This window comes from Patella vulgata, chromosome 3, assembly GCF_932274485.2.
Source record: "Patella vulgata chromosome 3, xgPatVulg1.2, whole genome shotgun sequence".
NCBI lineage: Eukaryota > Metazoa > Mollusca > Gastropoda > Patellidae > Patella > Patella vulgata.
Genome location: NC_065881.2, coordinates 38901286 through 38928092, shown reverse-complemented (window position 1 = coordinate 38928092; position 26807 = coordinate 38901286). Strand labels below are relative to the sequence as shown.

The 26807-nt window shown below is 36.3% G+C and overlaps 1 protein-coding gene across 4 annotated transcripts in view; it reads left to right on the top strand.

The window, feature by feature from the left end:
* Positions 1-21052, top strand: part of LOC126814363 (lysophosphatidic acid phosphatase type 6) — a 34572-nt gene extending 13520 nt beyond the window's left edge. For 2 of the 4 annotated variants that reach the window (XM_050539441.1, XM_050539444.1), the window contains exons 7-11: positions 104-204; positions 836-925; positions 1121-1289; positions 6958-7093; positions 7744-14445. In XM_050539441.1, the coding sequence (XP_050395398.1) occupies positions 104-204; positions 836-925; positions 1121-1289; positions 6958-7093; positions 7744-7820 (573 nt within the window). In that variant the 3' untranslated portion in view covers positions 7821-14445. Of the gene's footprint in view, positions 1-103; positions 205-835; positions 926-1120; positions 1290-6957; positions 7094-7743; positions 14446-14487 lie in introns of those variants that run through there. The other 2 variants (XR_007677564.2, XM_050539442.1) reach the window with 2 other exon arrangements.
* Positions 21053-26807: the final 5755 nt, after the last annotated feature.

The following is a 26807-nucleotide window of genomic DNA, read 5'->3' as shown; positions in this document are numbered from 1 at the left end:
CACAGAGCCTCAAGTACAGCACTAGGAAAAGGTTTTCTAAGAGTCTTCCCCTCAGAATTAACCCATCTAAACACTCATCACACTATTTTTTTTTATTTTACAGACCCATGGTTATCCCATGCCAAATATTATAAAACCCTTTCTAGATATGATTGAAAAAAATGCTATCAAGATGATGTACTATGCTTTTTGTGGACAATCTGAGTAAGTTTGTAATATTTTTAACTTTTAATTTAAGTTTATATATGTTAGATCTATGTAAGCATACAGCATTATTGCTATAAGCTGTAAATACTTACTCAATGTCATTGATCATCATTAATTAGTAAGCTAAAGTTTTCAAGGTTTTAAATACAAAGTTTACCGGGATCTTTCAGCTAATCATAAAGTAGGCTATGATTGTGAAGTTATAATCCAGGAAGAAGACAATCAGGATTGTGGGATTTTTTACTCCAAAACCACATGCATGTTGTACAGAGTGGGGTTTTTCAAATAAAAAACAAACCTAGTTGTATTTTATTTCAGTTATTACAGTAAACCTACCTATAAGATTGTAACTGACCTCACAGACAACCTCTGTATTTTCAAAACTTGCAAGCATCTATGATATATGCGCAGCTATTGTATTGTTATGATTGTATTAGAGATGACCTCTCATTAAAATCTGATTCAATAAACGAATATATTCAATTTCATATGCAAACCCCTTCCCAATTATAAGATGATTGAGTAAGATCCACTGTAGGACCAGTTTGACACCCCAGATGACAATGCTTGCTTGGGGGTTTATCCTTAATTGCCTGGCAACTAATGTTTTTGGGGTTTTATTATTTAGAGCAGAGCGAAAAGTAGGATTAAGACTAACTACAGGTTTGGCAGTTGGTGCTAATTTAGATAGAATGGAAGAAACAGTACAGGGCAAAAGGTATTTGAGTTGATATTGTTGTTTTTGTTACCTTCTAACCATCGATAAAAAATATATATGTAGATGTAAATGTGCCCACTTGTTGAGCTCAAAATTATGTTATACTTTTATGTTCAAATTCTAATTGTCTCATGAGAACTAATAAAGCTGTATGATAATATTATTATTACATAATCCTGTTTGATTATATTTTAGAAAACACAAGATGTGTCTTTATTCTACCCATGATTCAACTCTTGTCGCTCTCTTGGCATCTTTTGACATTTTCGATCATACATGGCCACCATTTGCAGCAGATCTAAGACTAGAATTATATGAAGATAGTAATGGACGGCACTGGGTGAAAGTCTTGTATTGTGGAAAGGTAATTGAAGGTTTTATTGTTTTGGGAATACAACTATTAACTTCATACTAGGGCTTTGTATTGCAACCTAAAATCGTATTGTAATATATTGCGATACATCCAAGTGTATTGCAATACATGTTGCAATATATTGCGAAATCTATTTTCATCAAAAAAAATATTTTTATTAAATTAGTGACACCAAATTCTGAATATATACTCTTTAAAAAAGTAGGGGATATTCAGAAACAATACAAAACTGCGGAAATGCACTGCTGTTTTTATTAGAGGTAACCAGTGTATGTTAATAACAGGCCAATTGCCTATACATGAACATAAACAGTTAAAATGGGCGGCTTATCTGACGGCCCCATTTCACTCGACGAACACGTCTCCCGATCATGTCCCAGACATACTCTATAGGGGAAAGGTCAGGACTCATGGCTGGCCAAGGCATATGGACAATATGGTGACGCTGAAGGTAGTCATTCACGACACGAGCGCGGTGGGCACGGGCATTATCATCTTGAAAGATGAAACGTCGACCTCCACGTTGAGCAAAGGGCAGACCTATCGGTGCCAGGATGTGGTCACGGTAGTACACACCAGTGACCCTTCCTTGAACAATATGCAAGTCCGTTCTGCCAGTCATGGTGATTCCTCTCCACACCATAAGAGATCCACGCCCGAATCTGTCATGCTGTCTGACGTTAAAGTTAGCATGACTCTCATTTACATGCCTCCAAACGCGAGCACACCTATCGGTGAAATCCAGAGTAAATCTGGACTCATCTGAGAACATTACACGCGCCCATCGACGATTACCCCAATTTCTACGCTGCCTACACCATTGACGCCTGTTTACCATGTACTGGCGAGTTAATGGAGGCACAACACGCAGTGTAGCCGATTTCTAATTGTTTTGCGTGTAACTCGAATTCTTGTAACTTGGTACAAGTTTACAAAAAGCTGATTGGCCGTTTGTCCTCGATTTCGCAGGACCTATGTACGAATGTATCGATCCTGGGCTTGTGTAGTGGCTCTAGGACGACCTGAACGAGGTCTATCATCAACATTGTGTGTTTGTTGGTACCAGTTCCACAGTCTACTGTTACAGACTGTGACACATTAAGCATGTTGGCTACTGATCGCTGTGTAGAACCCATTTGAAGCATGCCAATAGCATGTAGACGTTTCTCATGTTGAAGACATCTCATTGCAAATTAAACGTAACACACTAAAGCAAAAATACGCTAAACAGTAAATCTTATGCAAGAACCGATAGGAAAGCATACATAGATAGGATAAACCAGCCCGCAGCGGTTTTCATCAACCCTTCCTTGAAGTGTCAAATTTGACAATGCTGCTCAGTGGTTCTGTTGGAGCGATAAGTTCTTCATCTGTGAATATACTCTCAAAGCATGTCAAGTGTCCATGACTATTTATCATATCACAACCTGCATAGGTATTTGCATTTCAATATCCCCTACTTATTTTGAAGAGTATATTTCTGGACTTTTTGTCCACCGTATTTCGAAGAAAGCAGGGGGGTATTAAAATGGGTTCATCTGTCTGTGTCTGTCAAACTTTTTGGGACACAATAACTCTCTTTCTAATTGAGCTAGAATGTTCAAACTTGGTGTAGGTGTTTATTAGGTCAATGCCTTGATGGAGTTCGAAGATAAGCATTTTCTGCTTAGAGTAAGCAGAGATAAGCAATTTGATGCTTTGGGACACGATAACTTTAGTTCTAATTAAGTGAGAGTGATGAAACTTGGTGTACAGTTTCTCTACATCAATACCTTGACTAAGTTCGATAATGCGCTTTCTCTGCTCAGGGTAAGTAGAGTGATAAGCAATTTGATTGGCTGAGACTTTGGGACTTAATAACTCTCCTTCTAATTGAGCTAGAACGTTCAAACTTAGTGCAGGTGTTTATTAGGCCAATGCCTTGATTGAGTTCGAAGATGAACATTTTCTGCTTAGAGTAAGCAGAGATGAGCAATTTGATTGTTTGATGCTTTGGGACATGATTACTTTAGTAGAGTGGTTCATGCTCAAAATATTTTACAACAAACAGACACTATTTCAGGATTATTTTAACATTATATGATAAGACTTGCCATAAAAACTTCATTCATCAGCAATAGACGTCTGACCACAATTGATTTTTGAGGATATAACCATTTGGAAATTTGTTATTAATGCTTCAAAATCTTCCCGGCTTCCATTATCAAGGCATTTATCTCTTCGTCACAATACAAGTTATGTCCCTTGGTCGTGTAAAAAATCGTAATGCCCTTGAAACGAATAAGTCTTTATCGCAGTCCGAAAACATAGCTTATTTCCTTGTTGCAAAGTAACGGAATACACTCCATGAGATGATTGAATTTGACATCTGTACGCATGCGCAAACGCTTAGTTATTTTAACAATACACCCACGCCTTCAAATGTCTTAATATAAACTGTTTATAATGCTACAGTGGAAATTAAATAATATATTAACAACAAATTCAAAATTAGGACAACATTCTCTCGTGTGATATGGTAGCATTTACTCACATGGAGTGTAATTAGATTTTCGTCCTGCGACAGCCAAACATGCAGATATAACCGCTGCTACGTTATCATCTGTAACATCAAGTCACATACACTCAAACCAGTGACAACCCAGAACTACAATCCCGAGGTTGCTGACGAGCTATAGCTTGAAGCGCAACAACCCCTCACACATCCAACCTTACTCACACCTTAACTTGGAAGGGGATACACCCCACACTCCATCCCATTCTTATCAGCACCACTAAATAGTTCCCATTATATCTACCCCCTTCCAAATTAATGAGATGCCTTCCAATCGTGTGGTTTTACTCTGTGTCCTTGTGTTTCCTCCCACAGCAAGGACCCTGAATTTAATAAGATAAAGGTTTCCCGGTGGGTGGAAGAGGATGTTGAATCTCCAGCTAGTGTAGAAAAAGGTGTAAGGACCGGCAGGGGACGGGGGATTGTCCAGCACGATCTCACCACTTGCGCCAGTGTAAATTAGGCAATGATCAGTTCCTACATATGAAATAAATGACCTTGGATCAGACCTGAGCTTCTAGATAAGAGGAAATGTCAGTCTCTCCTAGCAAAACTCTGTAACCTCGATATACAATTATTGATTTGTATAATAATATGCGATATAACCCCCTTGTTGGAAAGGGAGGGATAAATATAACGAGAAATATTTAGTGTTGGTGATGAGCATGGGATGGAGTGTGTGTGTGAGGGGAGGGGGGTGCGACGTCACTGCAGCTTTGGATGGGCTGTAAAAACGAACAAACGAATATCTTTATTCTGCAAGTTTATCATCAAATTATGCAAAAAATTATACAATTCAAAACATCAGTTGAGACGTGTTCGGTTACATTAATTCGAGTGCTCGACTTAATTATCTCAAGCGCTCGACTTAATATCTCGAGCGCTCGAAATATTATTTTTTTTGCGTGTCCTAAATCAGCCATCGTATCCGAGTCCCTCTATTTCCGCTATCCCCGGAAAAAATGGGGTGTCACACAGTCGTCATGTAAAGCAGTTATGATAGACCGATGCTCCGTAGTTGTCAGGAATTTATTAACAATGCCTAGTATAAGCCTATTTGTGATTTTTCCTATAGGTAGTTTGGTTACAGTCCTCAAATCATAGGGGTATTTGTTCAATCCAGTGCTGGATAGCAATTCATCAGTGGACGCCATCTTGCAGGGCTCAGTCTCAGATCTAGAAAAAACAACTAAGTCTGTCGATCAAGGCTTAAGTCTACACAATAATTATATAAGATACTATGATTATGAAAATAATTTACACCCAAGTTACCAAAAAGTGTCTGGAAAATAAAGACTACAAATAAAAATTTGTTTCGTTTATTTTCCGGTCTCAAATAGTTCTGCGTATTTAGAGCTAGCAAATATTTATTTCCTAAAATAAAAAGAGCGCCAAGTAAACGAAGGTGGCAACCACTAAATAAAAGTAAATCCCAAAATGTTGTAATGAGTTTATCTTGCCACGCTCATGGTTTTGAAAGTTAGAAATGAAACGAAGCTATTGCAGCTAGCTCTGTACCGAAATCACCCACATCGCCCAAATCAAAAATTAAATCAAAGAGTGCTATCGAAATTTTTGCTCACGTTCGCTATTAAATAAACACGAAAGTCTTAAGTGCGTAATGAGAGTATTTTTTACTCGGCTTTACATACCAATACATGTTTGTAAAATACCTTGCTGCGACATCCGAAACCACATGTGAGGGACTAAACATTGCTCACTTCATAAAATTGCTCGAAGAGGCAATCAGACAGATAAGTGGGTCAGTTTTTATAAGGACAGAAATTGGAGTCTCTGAACCATTATAACTTTAGTTTTAATCAAGTGAGAGTGATGAAATTTGGTGTATAGTTTTATTACATCCATACCTTGACTAAGTTCGATAATGAGCATTTTCTGCTCAGGGCAAGCAGAGCGATAAGCAATTTGATTGGTCGAGACTTTGAAACACAGAAACTCTCATTCTAATTGAGCTAGAATGTTCAAACTTGGTGTAGGTGTTCATTAGGTGAATGCCTTGATGGAGTTCGATGATAAACATTGTCTGCTTACTGTAAGTAGAGATAAGCAATCTGATTGGTTGATGCTTTGGGGTACGATAACTTTGGTTATAATTAAGTGAGAGTGATGAAACTCTTGAATATAGATTCATTATATCATTACCCGTACGTAACTAACGTACGAAAATTAAATGGTAGCTAGGGTGGGTCTGTCGTTCTGATTGATCATTATCTTGACTAAGGAACGATAAGCAATTTGATTGGTCAAGACTTTGGAACATAACAACTCTGCTTTTAATTGAGGTAGAATTTTTAAACTTGATGTAGATGTTCATTAAGTGAATGTCTTGACTGAGTTCAATGATTAACATTTCAAGCTAAAGCTAAGCTTAGCTAAGCAATTTCATTGGTCGATGCTTTGGGACAGGATAACTTTGATTCTATCTGATAGAGAGTGATGAAACTTAGTGTATAGTTGATAATCAGTTTGATTGCTTGATACTTTTGAAAAAAAATAAATGTGCCATTAATTATGTGTATCTATTTATTTTGGGTTTTCGGCCTGGGACATCAGCCTCACTGTTGGCTTGTTAAAGTAGCTAAATACCTATTCTTTGGCACCTGAAAATGGAAACAAATGGGTGGCAACGCTTGTATTATTATGATATGAATGTATATAAACTGATTTACATTCAGTCATTTCTGTTTTTACCGTAATTTCTAATCAGTTATGTTCGGAGGAATATGCGAAGAATGGCAGTATTTGGCGTCTGGTTATTTCATTCTACACTGGTAGTATTCTCCTGTTGTATGTTTAGCCTCATTCATCAAGTTGCTTCATTACAAATGGCGCTATAAAGCATTCTATGTGCCAATTTTAAAATTTTCATTTGTTGTAAATGTTGGATATCGGAAGCCCATCTTTTCACGGTAAGATAGCAACATCAATGTTGATTTAAATTGACCAATGTCAAAGACAGTGGATGATATTGAGTTAAAAACTTGCCTACTTTAAAACGAAATATTGGAACAAGAATGCTTGATTTTTATCGTAAAACATCTTTATTTTATTTTTAATTTTGAACTTAATAAATCTTTGTTACAGGAACAAATTACAAGAGGAAATACAAAGGTTTTGGTTCCATATGAAGAATTTAAAGAGAATATGAAACCTATGACTATAGAGAAGAAAGAATATGATAAAATATGTAAATCTAAAATATTAGAAGAAATAGCAAATGGTAAGGGAACACATACTGTATGGCATAGATATAGTATGTCACTATAGTGTAAAGTTTTTGAAAAATATACAAAAAGTATACAAAAAACATTTAGTAATATATGATTTTACAAAGTTGTTTCTAGCTTCCTGGAAAATGTGAGTTTAAAACTTTGACCATAACTAATTATAGTTCATTTTTCTTGTTTAATTGAATAATCTGTGCTGTTTGTTTACAGATATTTTCTAATTTGTAATGACACATAAAAGTTAATAATTATTTCTAGTGTCATTACATGTGTTTTTAGATGCCTTCCTCAATTGTCTTGATGTTTATTGTTTCTATAGGTTGATTGTTGAGTTTATTATTACATATATAATTTCTAGCCACGTTGTTAGTGTGTTTTTATTATATAGATTTCTAGCCAGGCTGTTTGTTTATAATTACATATATTTCTAGCCTGGTTCATTGGTTGTTTATAATTCTAGTAATTCTATAAACATGTATATTGTGTTGATAATAAATTTATTACTATTATACAATTTTTACTCTGATACCCTCAGGCTTATAACTGTTTCTTCATACATAAGAATTGCCTATTTTTTAAGTTTTCACCATATGTGTTTCTAGTTTATGTACATTTATTTTTTCTCCCTTTTTTTTTTATAAAGCTCTGCTAGTTCATGAGAAAGATGAAGTAGAAGATGAAGAAGATAAAGAAGACTCTGATAAACCAGCAGGAATGTAATGATAGCATCTTTTAGGAAAATAACAAATTGTAACAAATGGTATAACCTTTGATCGGTGCTCTTTATGACTTTGTTAAAAAAGTTTAGTCTTAGGAAATTGAAATGTTCAATGATTATATATTGTTTAATGGTCGAGAGCGAGACATTAAGTAATATATTTAAACAACAAGAGGGCCGTAGGCCCGAGTGTTTTTACAATATATTACGCAATGTCTTAAGCACGAGACCATTAAACAACTTAAAATACAGACACTCCGCACATGCTTTTATAGTGAAATACGTCACGTGAGTCCAATATTTCACTAGTATAGATAATGTACGATTGGCAAGTTGCCCGTACGATTATTTGAAATAATGGTACACCAACATCAAAGGGTGACGTCACATCTGTATTTTAAGTGTATTTAAAAAAATAATTTATATTGCCATAGGTTAAATAATCAATATTCCCTGTGATTTGTGTACTAGTATTTATTCCCTTTTTCAAATTCATTATGGTATTATTAGATAATATCAATGAATATAAAATAAGAACTTTGCTGGTTGCAGTGGACGCTCTAGAGGCATGAGACAAAGAAGCCTATTGATTTTCAGCGATTTCAGATGATTACTGCCAGAGTTATGGCCCTTGATCACTTTGAAAAATCTTGTTGACGCTCTAGAGGCTAAAGTTATACACAGTGTTTAAGGTAATGAGACGAAGAAGCCTATTGATTTTCAACGCTATCCGATAATTACTGTCAGAGTTATGGCCCTTAATCACTTTGCAAAATCTTGTGGATGCTTTAGAGACCATAGTTATATTTTTACACCGTGGTTACGCCTATATATAATCATTTCGATTGACTTTAGATTGATACACAGAGTCTTGAGACGAACAAGTATATTGATTTTTAATGATTTTTGGTAACTTGAACAGCTAAATCCATGATATTAAATGTTTTGTATACTAAACGTCAGCATGGGCCAAACAAATTCTAATGATTTTTTGATAATTACTTAATGAGTTGTTACTCTTAATCAGATTTTAGTGTATTATTAATGTTTCATTACCAACAAAAGTAAAAATAGTGTTGACTGCCCAGACGATTTAGCTGCTGTGGGCGTATGTTTCGTTGCCTGGCAACCTATCTTTTATTATAGGTCCCACCCCCCCATTGATATTTTGATATTTTGTCTGTAAATGATATACAGGTGCAATTATTAACAGATTTGGATCCAATTCGGAGTGATCCAGCATAGGGTTTTACCTATATATACTCTTCAAAAAAAGTAGGGGATATTGAAATGCAAATACCTATGCAGGTTGTGATATGATAAATAGTCATAGACACTTGACATGCTTTGAGAGCATGTTCACAAATGAAGAACTTATCGCCCAATCATAACCACTGAGCTGCATGTGCGACACGCAATCGTGCCATACACGTGGCAGGGATTCATTGTCAAAGTTGACACTTCAAGGAAGGGTTGATGAAAACTGCCTCTTGCTGGTTTTTTCCTATCCATGTTTGCTTTCCGATCGGTTCGTGCATAAAATTTACTGTTTAGCATATCTTTGCTTTAGTGTGTTATGTTTAATTTGATCAGCAGACGTGTTCGTCGACGTCAATGTCAACCGACAACACTGCAAGAATTTGCCGTGGCACTGCAAGAGGAGTGGGTCAGATTGCCCCAAATCGGGATTGGACGGTTGATTAGGAGCATGCCACGACGAATTGCTGAATGTCTGAGGATTGGTGGAGCAATTACTCATTATTACAAAAATCAAAAACGTCCATTTTCACTTTTGACAGTGTATCTCTTTTCGAGTAAAATGGAGCCGTCAGATAAGCTGCCCATATGAACTGTTAATGTTCATGGTTACCTCTAATAAAAACAGCAGTGCATTTCCGCAGTTTTGTATTATCCCCTACTTTTTTTGAAGAGTATATATTGGTCTATGTCCAACCTCCATGGGCAGAGCCACGCCCAATGTTTGTATTTTTTTTTATTCTACAAGCTAGAATTCTAAACGGATCATTTTGAAACTTGGCATATTTATTCCTTATACTGTAAGGATAGCAAATATTTATTTTGGTCCATGTCCCGACCCCCAGGCGTGTGGGACCACACCCACTTTTTTGTTAGTTTTTATCTGTAATTACTCTACACTTTGCAATAATTAACAGATTTGTTCAAATTCAGCATATCAATCATTTCAATAACAAGGGAAGAGCCTCACCCAATTTTTGTATTTATCGTCTACAGACTGCAATTCTGAATGGATCATCTTGGAACTTTGCATATTTATTCCTTATACCGTAAAGACAGTAACTATTTTGTTAATATTTTATCTGTAACTTTGGCAAAACAAACCCAACGTCTAGCCTTCTTTGCCTCTTGTCATATTACAGCCATTTTATATTTCATTCTCTTCATTTTAAAAAGTACCATATCAATCAAAGTAATAGCCCCCCCCCCCCCCTTGCCATGAGTAATTGTAAACATCTCTATCCAGGATAGAATTCACAGCCTTTATTCTACTGAAAGCTTCAACTTCAATCTCCATTGCATGTGTTTGTAACATTAGAAATCAAGTAAAAAAGTCTGCAGTGGATAAAGACACCTTTTAATGGGAAAATACGATGTAACACCCAGTCCTTGAGAACATGGTGAGTTGGGGCAGCTGGTGCCATCCCCATCTTGTTAGATAAAATATAATTGGCCTTATATTCATTTTATATTATTATAATTGTTTTTTAAATATAGAGTATATTGTTGTTTACTTTTTAAAAGGTATATATGTGTATTTTTAATGTTATACCGATATGGAATTAAATATATTATATGATTTCCTGTGTCAGGAGTTCTTAATGTAATTTGAAATTCTAGGAAATTGTGGAAGTGACAAACTTACTTTGATAGAAGCTTTACCAGTACCTGTATTTAAAAATGACCGAATAAAGTCATTTTAACCCAGTCTTTTACGAAAACATTCTAAAATGCTCATCATAAAATTATTTTTTCTTGAAATAGTCTAATCTCTAAAGCATTATATTGAACCTATTATTGTGGTTTTATATATTATATATGTGTCATGTATGCTGTTGTTGAGTCGAGAACAAAGTTAGACCCGGTATGGTTTCCCCTTGTCAGTGGTGTAGGATGGGGGAGCCTGACAAGGACAGCTGTCTATTCGTTCAGATGGGATGAAAAATTGAGATCCTGTGTACACATTGGCGTGCACGTAAAAGATCCCTTGGCAGTTGAAATTCGATATAAAAGTAGGCTGTAGCACACTGTATGGCCTATGCCCGTGTTCATTAGCATTAGCCCAGGCGGAGCAGAACATTAGGATGTTAAACCCCATTTCATTTCACAAACTTAGATGAGTGTTCTAAACAGGGGAGATAATTGAACAAATGATTTTTCATACAAAATGATAGGATTTCAAATTAAATATGACTGCTTATAATTAGTTTAATCAATAAATCTTGATAAATATTTATGAAAAATATTGTTTTGAATTCTAGAATTTTGTCTATCCTATATACCAGTAATTCTTTTAAATATGTCAAATACAAGAACTTCTATCTTAACTATAGGTTTGACGTTTCTAAAAACTCATTACATTGATATTTTAAAATTCTTTGATTGTGCCTTGTCAGTTTTAATGAAAATATACACAATTCAACCAGCATTTTATTTAGTTTGAATATATCCCTAAACGATGGTATATAGGAGGTGGAAAATCAAGTTATGTTCAGTACATTGCACATGTATTCTTGTTTGTTCAAATGTTCAAGAGTACTGTTTATGAATACTTTTCATTTGTTTACTATCAGAAAAGGTATATTAACTGGCATTTAGTAAATGAGAAACGCAATAAATGAAATGTTTGGATCATCTTTATTGAGCAAATGATTCTAAATCAAATGGATAAATTAAGATCGATGTTAGCCAAGCTATTGGAAAAGTGTTTCTTCAGGGACGCAAGTCACTATTTAAGAATGAGAACTATCAGGAAGTCGTTAATGTGTTTCATATGTGATAATGTGTTGAGTTGTAAAGTCTTTATAAATGCATGGTTGTTACAGTTATACGGCCACATTTTCATGGGGACGTATGATGTCGTGGCCCCAATCCGTCCACAATTTGATTGTGGACACTCTACGGATTACAATTTTTATTCGATTTTGACGAAACTTGAAATATAGGTTTATTTCCCCAAGATCTCGGTTCCTTTCGATATTGGCATGTATCGGACGGTAACTTCATGGATTAAGGTCTCTGATTGTATGAAAAATAACATTTTTAGCTAGTGGACACTCTTAAGAGGTCACAATTTTTATCCGATATTGATGAAACTTAAAATATATGTTTATGACCTAAAGATCTCAGTTCCTTTTAATATTCGCACATATTGGACTGAACTTCCAAAATTATGGCCCCTGATTTTAACTTGTGGTCTCTATAGAGGCCACAATTTTGATCAGATTTTAAAAACCGTTTAAATAGATCACTGTTACACCCTAATGATGGCTGAGTTCTAATTTCGTGAAAATCGGACTGAAACTGCCCGACAAAACAAACGCTCCGTGTACGCAAATAGTTGTGGTACGTCTAGAGGTCACAATTTTTATGTGTTTATAAACCAAAGATCTGTGTTCATGGGGACGTATGATGTCGTCGCCCCAATCCGTCCACAATTTGATTGTGGACACTCTACGGATTACAATTTTTATTCGATTTTGACGAAACTTGAAATATAGGTTTATTTCCCCAAGATCCCGGTTCCTTTCGATATTGGCATGTATCGGATGGTAACTTCATGGATTAAGGTCTCTGATTGTATGAAAAATAACATTTTTAGCTAGTGGACACTCTTAAGAGGTCACAATTTTTATCCGATATTGATGAAACTTAAAATATATGTTTATGACCTAAAGATCTCAGTTCCTTTTAATATTCGCACATATTGGACTGAACTTCCAAAATTATGGCCCCTGATTTTAACTTGTGGTCTCTATAGAGGCCACAATTTTGATCAGATTTTAAAAACCGTTTAAATAGATCACTGTTACACCCTAATGATGGCTGAGTTCTAATTTCGTGAAAATCGGACTGAAACTGCCCGACAAAACAAACGCTCCGTGTACGCAAATAGTTGTGGTACGTCTAGAGGTCACAATTTTTATGTGTTTATAAACCAAAGATCTGTGTTCATGGGGACGTATGATGTCGTCGCCCCAATCCGTCCACAATTTGATTGTGGACACTCTACGGATTACAATTTTTATTCGATTTTGACGAAACTTGAAATATAGGTTTATTTCCCCAAGATCCCGGTTCCTTTCGATATTGGCATGTATCGGATGGTAACTTCATGGATTAAGGTCTCTGATTGTATGAAAAATAACATTTTTAGCTAGTGGACACTCTTAAGAGGTCACAATTTTTATCCGATATTGATGAAACTTAAAATATATGTTTATGACCTAAAGATCTCAGTTCCTTTTAATATTCGCACATATTGGACTGAACTTCCAAAATTATGGCCCCTGATTTTAACTTGTGGTCTCTATAGAGGCCACAATTTTGATCAGATTTTAAAAACCGTTTAAATAGATCACTGTTACACCCTAATGATGGCTGAGTTCTAATTTCGTGAAAATCGGACCGAAACTGCCCGACAAAACAAACGCTCCGTGTACGCAAATAGTTGTGGTACGTCTAGAGGTCACAATTTTTATGTGTTTATAAACCAAAGATCTGTGTTCCTTTCAATACCTGCGCGTATCGGACCGTAACTTTCTGGATATGACCTCTGAACGTACACAAAATTGTTTTGTTGTTTTTAGCTTGTTCCATATCCATCTCTTGCAAAATGTGAATGTATCTTGCATGGCAACCGCTTGTTTTTATATTGTTATAATTAATGTACATATCTAGCATGGTTTTGAAACCCCATCCCTGGTTTATAATGTGCTACAATAAACAACACAAGAAATTATTTTTGAAATTCCATATACGGTTATGTGAATTAAGAATGTAAAAAAGACAGACTTTACACTGAATATTAAAGTATCATGAATAATTTGTATTTGTTTTTTGTGCTTGTTTGGTATGTTATAATAAGTCTTAAATACAGATCTGTGTGTTTTATTCTATTTTACTTTACATAATTATTTAAATGCATTTTAAGCATTTATGCTCATATGGCATTGTATATGCCCAAAATGAAATGTTGTTGTATATTGTCCAGACATAGTTTGTGTTGAACCCAAGTATCCACTGTAGAGGTCATGAAACATTCAGGAGGTATACAGACAACTCATCCCAAAGCCAACTCATCTAAAGACAACCCATCCCAATATAAGACAACTCATCCCAAGATAAAAGACCACTCATCTTAACTTTTAAAAACCCACTCATCCCAACAAATATAAGTGCTGGTTGTTTTAATACAATTGCTTTCTTTGGAGACCACTCAGATCAATCTGATTTTGTTATAAAAATGTGTTATTTTAATCAAATTGATATTTTTGTTTTAATCAAATTGACATTTTTGTTTTAATCAAATTGACATTTTTGTTTTAATCAAATTGATATTGTTGTTTTAATAAAGTGATGGTTGTGTTTTACTGTTTCTTTTAATGTTTTAGTACCTTGTTGTTTTAACAGATTGGTAGTTGATTTAGCAGACCTGGAGTGTTTTGGGGAGAACCATAAGAACAAATAACGATGTTAAAGGTCAAAGATAATCCAACATTACGACAAGCTAAGTACAAATTTACTACAACCTATAACATTTACTAATATTATAAGCGGGCGGCTTATTGTTTCAGTAATTTGACTTCGAAATCTCAATTAAAATTTCGAGTTATTCACAAGACTTTATTTGTCAATTTAGAATCAATATGGCGGCCATGAATACAAAATGTTCAAGCTATGTTGAATGTGTTTTAAAAACACCACTTCCTAACTGTTTTAAAACGGTAGGCAGTCGTAAACATACCGATAAACTAATCACTAATAAATACACCGAAGTGGTCATCGTTAAGCCAAAAGACTATACAAAATCTATAGCTTTCAAAAACTAAAACGATCGGCGACGAAATCAAAAGCAAATGGGGAATAAAAGACACTCCCGAAATTAAAATATTGAAAAATGGGAACGTTCGACTGGCGTTTGAAAATGCCATTGATGCAGAAATGGCATGCAAGATCGAACAACTAAACGGAGTAGATGTGGTAATAGCCCCACCCCTATCTCAGGTGCAGGGTATTGTACATGCTATCCCATGTGAATACACAAACGAAGAAATCTTAGACGACCTTCAATCCAATGGGTATGAAGTAATAAGTGTACATAGGTATAGAATCCCAGATGGCAAAAAATCAGGAACCGTACAAGTCACGTCAGGTCACGGAAAAAGTAAAATTAGGTTTTCAGATTAGAACAGTATACCCGTATATTCCCAGTGTCAAAATATGTAGAAACTGTCAAAAGTTTGGACATAATGAGTCTCATTGTAAGGTGAAAACTGCGTGCGAGAAATGTTCAGACTCGCACGCCAGTAACACCTGCTCATCTGAAATATTAAAATGTGCAAACTGTGGCGAAAACCACAAGTCAACTGACAAAACTTGCACCAAATTTATTGAAATAGCAGAAATTCTTAAAATTCAATACTCTAAAAACATTTCATTTAAGGAAGCAAACTTATTTTTAACGTCATCCAGGAATACACGAGGAGGGGGCGTTGAGAGACAAAATATATTTACTGATAAATTAAATCTAGATAACGATAAACCAAATCGCATAATTACTACACCCCAACACTTGGTGTAATTACTTGTATAAATAACTCAACGGACAAGGACTCTAGCTGTTATTAACATTATTGAACAGAGTGCAAAAAGGTTTATTATTGACAACCATCTAGAAATAGATAGCACAATCCCTATTCAAGCGGTTAACAATACTCAGAAAGCTGAATCGGATATTCAGGTTTGTGAGGACATGTTATCTGACAACTCAGATGATGATTACATCTCACATGCGGCAAAAAAGAAGAAAGTATCTAACAATCGCCCAACCATAGACCCAGTCGAACGAAGGGAAAGCAAATCCCCATTGAAAAGGAAAGTACCCAAACGAACAACGGTCGTGTCTGTTCATGCCGAGGCGACATCGAATAAAGGACATGTACATAAAAATAAGAAGAATCCTAAAGCTAATGACAAAATACAGAAGAAAAATACTAGCGACTATTCAAACTGGCTCATTAATAAGAATTAAACCTCTCCGGTCAAATAATCCAATAACTTATAATAAGTACTAATGTTGTCAGACCACGTTTGACAGAATTGAACCTCCTGGTTAGCAAATCCAAAATTGACATAATATGCATACAGGAAACAAAATTAGGTCCAAAGCAGAAGGGCCCAAAACGTAATGGGTACACACTTTTGCGGAAAGATCGTATTAATCTCACAAAAGGGGTTTCTGGGGGCGTTGCAATATTCGTGAGTGAACAACTCTCATATAAGTTTATTAGAAATGACTCTGGTGAAGTAGAGGTAATCGGGTTAGAATTAGCTACAACCGACAAACACAATATAACCGTAGTTAACATTTATAATCCGTATAAAATCTTTGAGGAAGAAGCGTATCAAAAAAATATATGATCAATTAAAAACTAAAGACATTATTATATGTGGAGATTTTAACAGTCACCACTCCACCTGGGGCCCCCCTCTTAATAATAATGCCGGGAATAAACTGAATAATTTCATTGAAAATTCTAATTTGGTTCTACTAAATAACGGTGACCCAACATATATCGGTTCTGGCAACAAAGTGGGTGCAACCCACCTTGATCTTACCCTAACATCTCCCAGTTAAGCTTTAAACTGTAAGTGGCAAGTCATAAATAATACGCTAGGTAGTGATCATCTAATAGTCTTAACTGAAATAAACTCGAACGTAAACAAAGAACTAGTCACGTGCAAACAAAGATGGAAACTTCAACACGCAAACTGGGTTCTTTTTCAACACTACTGTGAAGAAATCGGCCCAAGCGCAGTTAGACACGATGATATAAAAATATATTTACCGATAATATTTTGCGTGCGATCTTAAGTGTAGCAGAAGGTTCAATTCCCAGAACAACAGATGGGAAAACTAAAGGCGCCTCAAAACCTTGGTGGTCCCCAGAATTTCAAACAGCCGTAAATGCAAGGAAAAAATCACATAAAAAACTATTCCGCGTCTGGTCCTCAGAGAATAAATCTTTGTATACTAAGTGCGATGCAAACGCCAGACAGGTCATTTCACAGGCAAAAGAAAAGCATTGGATGGCATTCTGTGATAGTACTAATGATAAAACTAAAATTTCAAATGTCTGGGAAAAAATACACGCAATAAGCGGCAAATGTTTTTCTAGAAATATTCCTACGCTTAATTATGAATCCCAATCAGCCATGGCAAATTGCGAAAAGGCGGAGCTGTTAGCAAAAACATTTGCTGATGGCAGTAGCGATAAAAATCACAACGACAAATTCTTAAAACAAAAGTCGGAATTTCATTGCAATAAACCATCGCGTAACTCTGCAGATGAACACAAAGAAATTAACTCACCCTTTACCCTAGACTCGGGCCTAGAGGAAATGCATAAAGGTTTAAGTGGCAAAATTATTACTGTGAAAGTAATGGATCAATCAGTCCAAACCAAAGTGGATATAGACAGCAGCGCTCCACTATTGATCATATTGTAAGGTTACAGCGTGACATCATGACTTCACTATCTAAAAAGAACAATTATCTATGTGCAGTATTCGTCGAACTGGCCAAGGCATTTGACTTAGTTTGGGTGGATGGCCTACTCAAAAAAGTACATGGACTAGGGGTAACAGGACGAATGTTCCACTGGATCGATGATTTTCTAAGCGATAGGCAAATACAAGTTAATGTAGGTCTCTCAATAAGCAACAAATACGAACTGGAAATTGCACACCCCAGGGTTCTGTTATAAGCCCCACCCTCTTTAATATCATGATTAATGACCTTCAGTCTAATAACTACATTAAGAAACTTATTGACGTAGCGGTTTATGCTGACGACAGTTCAATCTGGCACGCAGTGAATAACTACGGTACGGTTAGAACGAGAATGCAAGAAGCCTTAGACAAATTGTGGAAATGGTCTAATGACTGGGGATTTCGTATATCTGAAAGTAAAACAGTACGCATGCTCTTCTGTAGGGATCATAGGGAAGTGTCATCTATGAAACTGGAATTGAACAATAGCCAAATTAAATTTAAAGATCAGGCAAAGCTTCATGGGGTGACCTTTGATCGCAAAATGACTTTTATACCACATATTGAAAATATTGTTAAACGAGGACAAAGTTCTTAACGTAATGAGATGTATGACGGGCATATCATGGGAGCAAACAAAACGACCCTGCTAATGATATATAGGTCCATGATAAGATCAATATGTGGCTATGGTTGTGTCGCTTTTGCAAGTGCAAATAAAACAGCTCTTGCTAAACTAGACAGTTTACAATATCAGGCAATAAGGATAGCAACGAAAGCTTCATTTGGCACAAAAAGGGAAAGTATTTTGCAGGAAGTAGTTGAAATATCATTCGAATGGAGGCGAAACGAACTGACATTGAGATACTGGGCCAAGTTACAGTATCTTGGGGACAGCTGTCTAACATTTAAGTGTACAAAAACATCAAGGAGAAAATTCAAAAGAAATGTCAAATCAGAGACTCAGTCGTTCGGTCACAGAGCAAATATCTATTAAAAAACCTAAGATTAGATCACTATCAGATTACTGACAGGGTATTTTCGTATCAAGTCCCATGGACTTTTTTTAAATCCAAACTATGCCATAAGCCTAGGTAACGTTGTCAAGAAAAAAGAAAATCCCCAACAAGCTCTATTGCTATCAAGGGAATTCGTGAACAGAAAATGGTCATCGCATGTGAAAATATACACGGACGGGTCTCACGATCCAAACACTACCAATAATTTAATATTAATATATCGAAAAGGCTATATATATATATAGCAGAACTAAAGGCAATATCCGCAGCCCTTGTATGGCTCGTGTCATCCACCATTCAAAGAGCAGTCATTGTGTCAGGCTCCCTTAGCAGCATAAAGTCAATAATACATGACAAAAAAACACCTAGACCAGAAATTGTTCAGAATATTCGAGCAAGTGTTTATTCCCTCCGAAACAAAAATAAAACCGTAGAATTTACATGGATACCATCCCATGTTGGCATAGCAGGCAATGAGTCCGCAGACAATCTGGCTCGCAAAGGACTCGGCCTCTGCGAGACCGAATACTTAAAATATAGCGTTCAGGAATTTAATAGCATCGTCAAAACTAAAATTAAATCACAATGGAAAATTGAGTTGGCCCTAGCAAATACGTTTAGATTCAATTTAAACAACGATCTGGTTTTACAGACGGAGATTAATCACCCATCGCGCAAAATTTGTGTGTTATTCACAAGATTAAGAACTAAAGATTTAATTACCGACCATAAATTCAACCCAGTGAAGTGCGAATGTGGCCACAATTTGACCGTTAATCATGTTATCACTGCGTACAATAAATTGGAAAAGAAAAGACGTTTAATGGAAAATGCCAAACTTCAATATACCCTCCAAAATGTACTCTTCCCCCCTCGGAATATGTCATATAAAATTTATGAAGCTATCTCAAACTTCATAGCAGAATCGGGAATTAACTGTTAAATTAGTTGCGTTAAAATAGCACTAGTCAAAGAAAGATAACTGGTTGTGTAGACCAGGTTGACCCCTAAGCCACTTGGATGCTTTAATAAGATAGGGGACTACATATCTAGTTACAAAAAAGGAACTATTGCTATAGGACAGTAGAGCGGTTCAGCCTGCTGTATAGTTTACTATAATAATATACATGTACTAAGGAAAAATAATGACAAAATACAGGAATAGGGACCTACATAACCATTATTAACAATGACAGTGCACATCAATCAATTTAATTTAACATGTGTTTAAAAATTTATTTACTTCTATAAATGGTTCAATTTGTCTTTGTTGCTGCTGACTCTTCTTTTTCTTTTCAGGTAACTTTTTTACGCAAGGAAAACTCTAATGTAATGCCTACAACTTTTAAACTTTTAAGTCCTGAACTCATTAATTTTTAACAATATGGAACTTATTGGACGAACACTTTTAATATGTAAAAAATCTACGGGTCCAGCTATGTGGTTTTTACTTCGAGCACTTCGCTTTTCCGCATAAAGCCAGCGGATTCTTTTTCCCCACGGGGGTTTTTCTATCCGCTCTGATGACTCGCCCTCTCTTTTCATGACGGCGAATTTTTAAGTGTGCTTTAAGGAACTTTTGGTATCCGAGGACCCTTTTTTTTTGCTTTTTTTTTAATTTGTGTTTTTAACAATTTTTCAAGTGTAAATAATTTAATTAAATCAACCTGTCCATAGTATCATATTCATTGTATTGGACGTTAAATCTGTAATAGACAACAACAACAACATGTCTTGCCCAGTAGCAGGGGAGTCGAGTTGTATCAGCAGAGGTAAAACTGAGATTATTTCTCCAGTCGATTTCACCGACGAGTTTGACCCCGATACAGAGAGCCCCTTTTAGGAGGGTTATAGAGAGAGCGATACAGAGAGCCCTTTTAGGAGCGTTATAGAGAGTCCGATAGGGAGCGTCACAGAGAGCCCTTTTGTAGGAGCGTTAAGATTGTCGAGCTCTGAGAGAGCCATTTTGAGAGCCAATGAAGTGTATACATAGAGCAGCGGTTCTCAACCTTTTTTTGCCAACGGCACACCCTGCAACACATGAAAAAATAGCGGCATACCTGGCTAAATATATATGAAAAATATTTGAATTTTGCAAAAAAAAAACAACGAAAGTCATAGACGGCATAGAACCGTAGACACGCTGTTAAAAATAAATGTAAAATTACAGTGAAAACGCTGTAAAAATACCACTGCATGTTTTTATACTATAAATTTACTGTATTAGTGAGGTAACATGGGATTACTGTAAAAAAAATTGGTAAATTAACAATAAAAGTATAGTTTTACAAGTTAGAACTGTATTGTTATTACACGTAATCTGTATTGATACAACTATGTTGGTTAAAAGGACATGTATGTTGTACTTTATCAGTTTTTATGGGTAATGACTGTTCGGACTCATCGACAATCGCAGCTTTAGTACCTGATGGGTATTCTATACAACATTGCCCTCGCGCTGCACGTGGAGGAGGTGTAGCACTTATATTTAAGTCATCTATTAAGTGTAAGAAAATCCGTCATGACCGTTTTGATTCTTTTGAAATTTTGGATTGTTCTCTACAGTTTTCTTTCAAGGAAACTAGGATTATTACAATTTACCGCCCGCCCAATAGCAAATTGTGTCAAAAGTTTATGGAAGAATTTGGATTATTTCTGGACCAGTTGATGATGACTAAGTGTTGCACTATTATTTGGGGAGATTTCAATTTTCATGTTGATGATTCCAACGACTCTACCGCGGTTGATTTTTGTGATATGCTGAATAATAGATCTCTCACACAACATGTTTCTTCTTCTACTCATAACGGTGGACATATTCTCGATCTGGTGATAACTAATCCACCTGATATTAAACTGGATAATCTCTCTGTCTCGGACAAATTAATATCTGATCATTTCCCGGCAACTTTTAATCTTATGATCCAGAAACCACAACCAACAAGAAAGACTTTAACATATCGAAGGTTTAAATCATTTGACATAAATAAATTTAAAGCGGAAATAGTGAACTCGAATTTCAATGGCATTCAAGATATACAAGATAAGGCAACCCAATATCACTCAAAGCTTGCTGAAATTTTAGACTCGCTTGTTCCTCTTCAAACGAAAACATTTACTATTCGTCCCAATACGCAGTGGTTTAATGATTCTATTTTAGAAGCCAAAAGGGACCGTAATAAGGCTGAACATCTGTGGCCGAAAACAAATCTACATGTCCATAAACAGATTTATAAATCTTTAAAAAACAATGTGAATAAATTAATTGAAGATGCTAAAATTAAATTTTACTCTGATAAAATAGAAAATGGCGAAAACAGACAAAAAGACCTGTATAAAGTTGTGAATTCCCTTTTGGACCATAATGCTGAGCGTACTATCCTCCCGGACAATGATAATGACACTGAACTTGCAAATTTATTCTCTGATTTCTTTCAAATAAAAATACGAACTGAACTTGATGATTTAAATAAAACTATTGACTTTAACGCTCATGATTTTGATAAGTTAGAAAATTCTGTTTATTTAGAAAATTTTAACTTGGTTAGTGAATCTTTTGTTTTAAAGCTAATTAAATCGTCTGCTCTTAAATCTTGTTCATTTGATCCTGTTCCGACTTCTGTTCTTAAGGACTGTCTAGACGAAGTTATTCCAGTTTTTACCAATATTATTAATTCTTGTATATCATCCGCTACTATTCCCAACGTTTTCAAACGAGCTTATGTTACCCCTTTAATTAAAAAGTCTACACTGGATCCTAATGTTTTTAAAAATTACAGGCCAGTCTCTAACTTAAGTTTTATTTCTAAAATATTGGAGAAATGTATTGCTTCTCAGATAAAGGCCCATCTAGATGATAACTGTTTGTATGAACCATTTCAAAGTGCTTATAAACAATTTCACAGTACCGAAACAGCTTTAACCCGGGTTTCAAATGATATTTTAATGGAAATTGATAATAGAAAATGTACATTTTTAATTTTATTAGATTTATCTGCTGCTTTCGACACGTGGACCCTTCCATTTTTCTACGTAGACTTCAATATAAAATTCGGTATTTGTGGCTCTGCATTAAATCTTTTAGAGAGCTATCTTGTGGGTAGAAAACAGTGTATTTAAGTTAATTGCAAATCGTCGTCTGAATCTGGTTTGTCATCTGGGGTTCCCCAAGGTTCTGTTCTTGGTCCGATTTTATTTACCCTCTATACGTCACCATTAGGAGATATTGTCAGAAAATATGGTCTCAGCTTTCATTTGTATGCCGATGATACTCAATTATATATTTCATTTACACCTAATTGTCCATCTTCTTTCATTTTATCAAAATTGCAACTTGAGAACTGTATTAGTGAAATTAGAAAATGGATGTCAAAGAACTTTCTAAAATTGAATGATGATAAAACCGAATATTTGTTATTAGGTTCAAGGCATCAATTGATTAAATCTGCACAAGATAACCCCACTGTTGTTATTGGTAATTGTGATATATTTTCATCTTATTCTGCTCGTAATATTGGCGCTATCTTTGATAGTTTTATGTTTATGGGAGCTCAAGTAAATAATATTTGTAAATTGTGCTATTTTAATATACTATTCAAAAAAAGTAGGGGATATTTGATTTTTAAGTGTTATTAAAGTCACCTAATGAAACTGACGAAGAAACAAATGACAAAATGAAATGAAGTTCACATTCATCGATTTATTCCAAATGATCGTTAGACTAAGTAAGGCACAGACTGACCATTATAAGGGTAAAATGATACCCGGGGTCAAACAGCAAAGTTACCACAGCATCACAACCAAGTCAGTAACGGGTAAATCCTCCTCTGTTTGCCAAACAAGCATTGATCCGACGTGGCATACTCCTAATGAGACGTCTAAGGTCATTTTGGTCCAGATTGTCCCATTCCTGTTGCAACGCAGCAGCAAGTTCTTGGACATTGGCATGACGTTGTTGACGTTGACGTAACCTCTGTCCAAGCATGTCCCAGACATGCTCGATGGGGGAGAGGTTGGGACTCAGTGCTGGCCAAGGTGATGTTCTGTTGTTGGAGGTAACCTGTAACGATCCTGGCCCTGTGACATCTTGCGTTGTCATCCTGGAAGATGAAACGGCGGCCATGACGTCGTGCGAACGGCACAACATGGACTGCCAAGATGTTGTCCCGGTAGTACTGGCCTGTAACACGCCCTGCAACAACATGTAAAGCCGTTCTTCCAGCAACAGTGATGCCTCCCCACACCATAACAGAACCACCCCCAAATCGATCATGTCTGTTGACGTTAACGTCTTGGAAGCGCTCGTTTCGACGACGCCACACCCTCCTACGTCTGTCCAAAAAATCAACAGTGAACCTTGACTCATCTGAAAACATCACATTGCTCCAGCGTCGATTATCCCAGTGTTGACGATCCCTACACCAACGACGTCTTGCCTGAATGTGATGATCTCTCAAACAAGGGATCACGCGAGGATGTCGGGCGCGAAGGTGACCCCTATGCAGTCGATTCCGAATCGTCTGGTCACTCACTCTCACACCAGTGTCTGTTTGAAGACGAGCGCTGATCTGATTTGCTGTGATGACACTATTTCTCAAGGCCAAGGTACGGATAAATCGATCCTGGGCTTGAGTTGTCGCCCTTGGTCGACCTGAGCGTGGTCTGTCCTGTACAGATTGTGTATCACGGTATCTGGACCATAGCCTGCTTATGACAGACTGAGAAACATTCATCGTCCGCGCCACAACCGCCTGTGTTGTGCCGATCTGTAGCATGCCAAGGGCACGTAACCTTTCATTTTGGGTAAGCCGACGCATATCAAAATTTGTTTTCTGGTCACTAAAACAATTAAACTGATGTTTCCACCCTGGAATTCAATGCCACAATGACTGTAACATTCAAAGTCAGAGTCGTGCAAATCTTGGGTTGGACCCCCATGATGATCCCAAGCATCACCTGCATTCCATGCGGTAGCTATTGGTGCGTTTGGGCGTCACATGTAACTGGAAATGTTTCTTCTGTTAGGTTCTATAGTGACTTTTTTCGTAGTCATTTGCATATTTTAGTATTATGCCCCCAAAATCAAATATCCCCTACTTTTTTTGAATAGTATATTAGAAATATAGGTAAAATACGTAAATGTGTAACTGTAGAGGCCACTAAGTGACCTTTTAATTCTCTGGTCACTTCTCGATTAGATAACTTTAATTCACTTTTAGTTGGTTTACCTTTAAAGCTTATAGATAAATTACAACAAGTACAGAATACTGCGGCTAGACTTGTTACTTTAACTAAGAAATGTGACCACATAACTCCTGTTTTGTATAATTTACACTGGTTACCTGTTAAATATCGAATTGATTTTAAGATTTTATTACTTACTTTTAAATGTTTAAATAATTTAGCTCCTGTTTACCTCTCAGATCTTTTAGAACTTTATACACCTGGCCGAACATTACGTACATCAGATAAACTACTTTTAAAGCCCAAAACTGTTCAACTAGTCTCTTATGGTCAGCGCTCTTTTAGTTATCAAGCACCCGTTTTATGGAATAATCTACCATTTAGTTTAAGATGTTGTACATCTATATATTCTTTTAAAAAACAACTTAAAACACATTTATTTAATCAGGCTTTTAACTGACTCTGTATACAATCGTTAACATGCCCATAATCTTGTTGTTTATGTGTGATTTACATTGTCACTTTGTAAAGTGCCCCTGAACATGTTATATGAAAGGGTGCACTATAAATATGCTATAATAATAAACATTCAAACATGTTTAAATACGGTAATTGTTTAGAACTTTAACATTGCTGATTAATCTGGTGTTACTATTTCTGAGCCAGCTACTTGGTTGGCTACTCCCACACCTCTACAGTAGTGAACCCTCGACGGAACTAACGGGTAGAGCCGGGCGCACTCTACCACAGTAATCCGCTCTATCCAGAGATCCAGTTAACTACATAAGTTTTCTGGTGGCAGAGGTGAGATCCAGATTGACAAACCCCAAAACGGATCCAGATAGACAACCCGAGATACAGATCGACAAGCCAGATCGGATGGAGTCAGATAGCCAGACTTCTGAGTAATTTCAGATTTGATCTTGGTTTTAGCGAACAGAAGAAAGAGCTAGTATATCAACAGTCGGATATGTCGACTCCAAGGAACAGCTCTGAAGCTGCAGTATGTGAGAACTGGCGATCAACAAGTAATTATAGACACACAATATCCTGAAATGCTGAAGCTCAGTAAAAACGAGCGCGATTTTATTTCTGGACCGAGCAGCAGTATAAAAGAATTTAATAACACCAAATGGTATGAACATGAACAGAGGAAGCCTAGCATGTACAGAAGGAATATGATTACTCCTCAGCCATTTGATGGAACGAGCTCTATTATGGATTATTAGATTCATTTCGAGACTTGTGCTGAATTGAATGGATGGGATGAAACAGAAAAGGCTTTGTACTTGACCGGAGTTGTATAGGGCAGTGTACAATCTGTGTTGCCATCGGTGCCGACGGAAGAGCGAAGAAATTAAAAAAGATTAATGGAAGCTCTCAGAAATGATTTCTACCTCCAAACCAAACCCAGGTGTACAGATAGCTTAGAGCCACGCACAGAAAAACTGAAGAGACCCTCCCAGAACTGGGGCAGGCAGTTAGAAGAAAAGTGAGCCTAGCCTACCCTGCTGCTACTTTAGAGCTACAAGATCTCCTTGCACGAGATGCATTCTTTGATTCGCTACAAGAGAATAGAGAATTGGTCTGGAGAATTCAGCAACAAGACCATCGAACTTAAAGCAAGCTATGCAGATTTCAGTTGAATATGAAGCTTTTATATATGCAGGTAATCGAGTTCAACAACCAAGTCGGGCAAGAGACTGAATCAGAGACCGGGAAACTTCGAAAGGAGATTTGCGAGCTGAAGAGTATTATAGAGCAAATAAGGACCCAAAATGGTAAGCAACCTAAAGAACGTCACACAGAAGTTAGCAGATATATACCAATTTGACGCAACGGAGAGAGACGGAGCAAGTTTTGGTAACCAGCCGGCATGCTTTCGATGTGGAGGAAAAGGACATATTGTTCGTCATTGTCGCAACCTGAGAGCTGAATTTAGAGGAATTTCAAGAAGGCGTAAGATAAAGAGCCAAA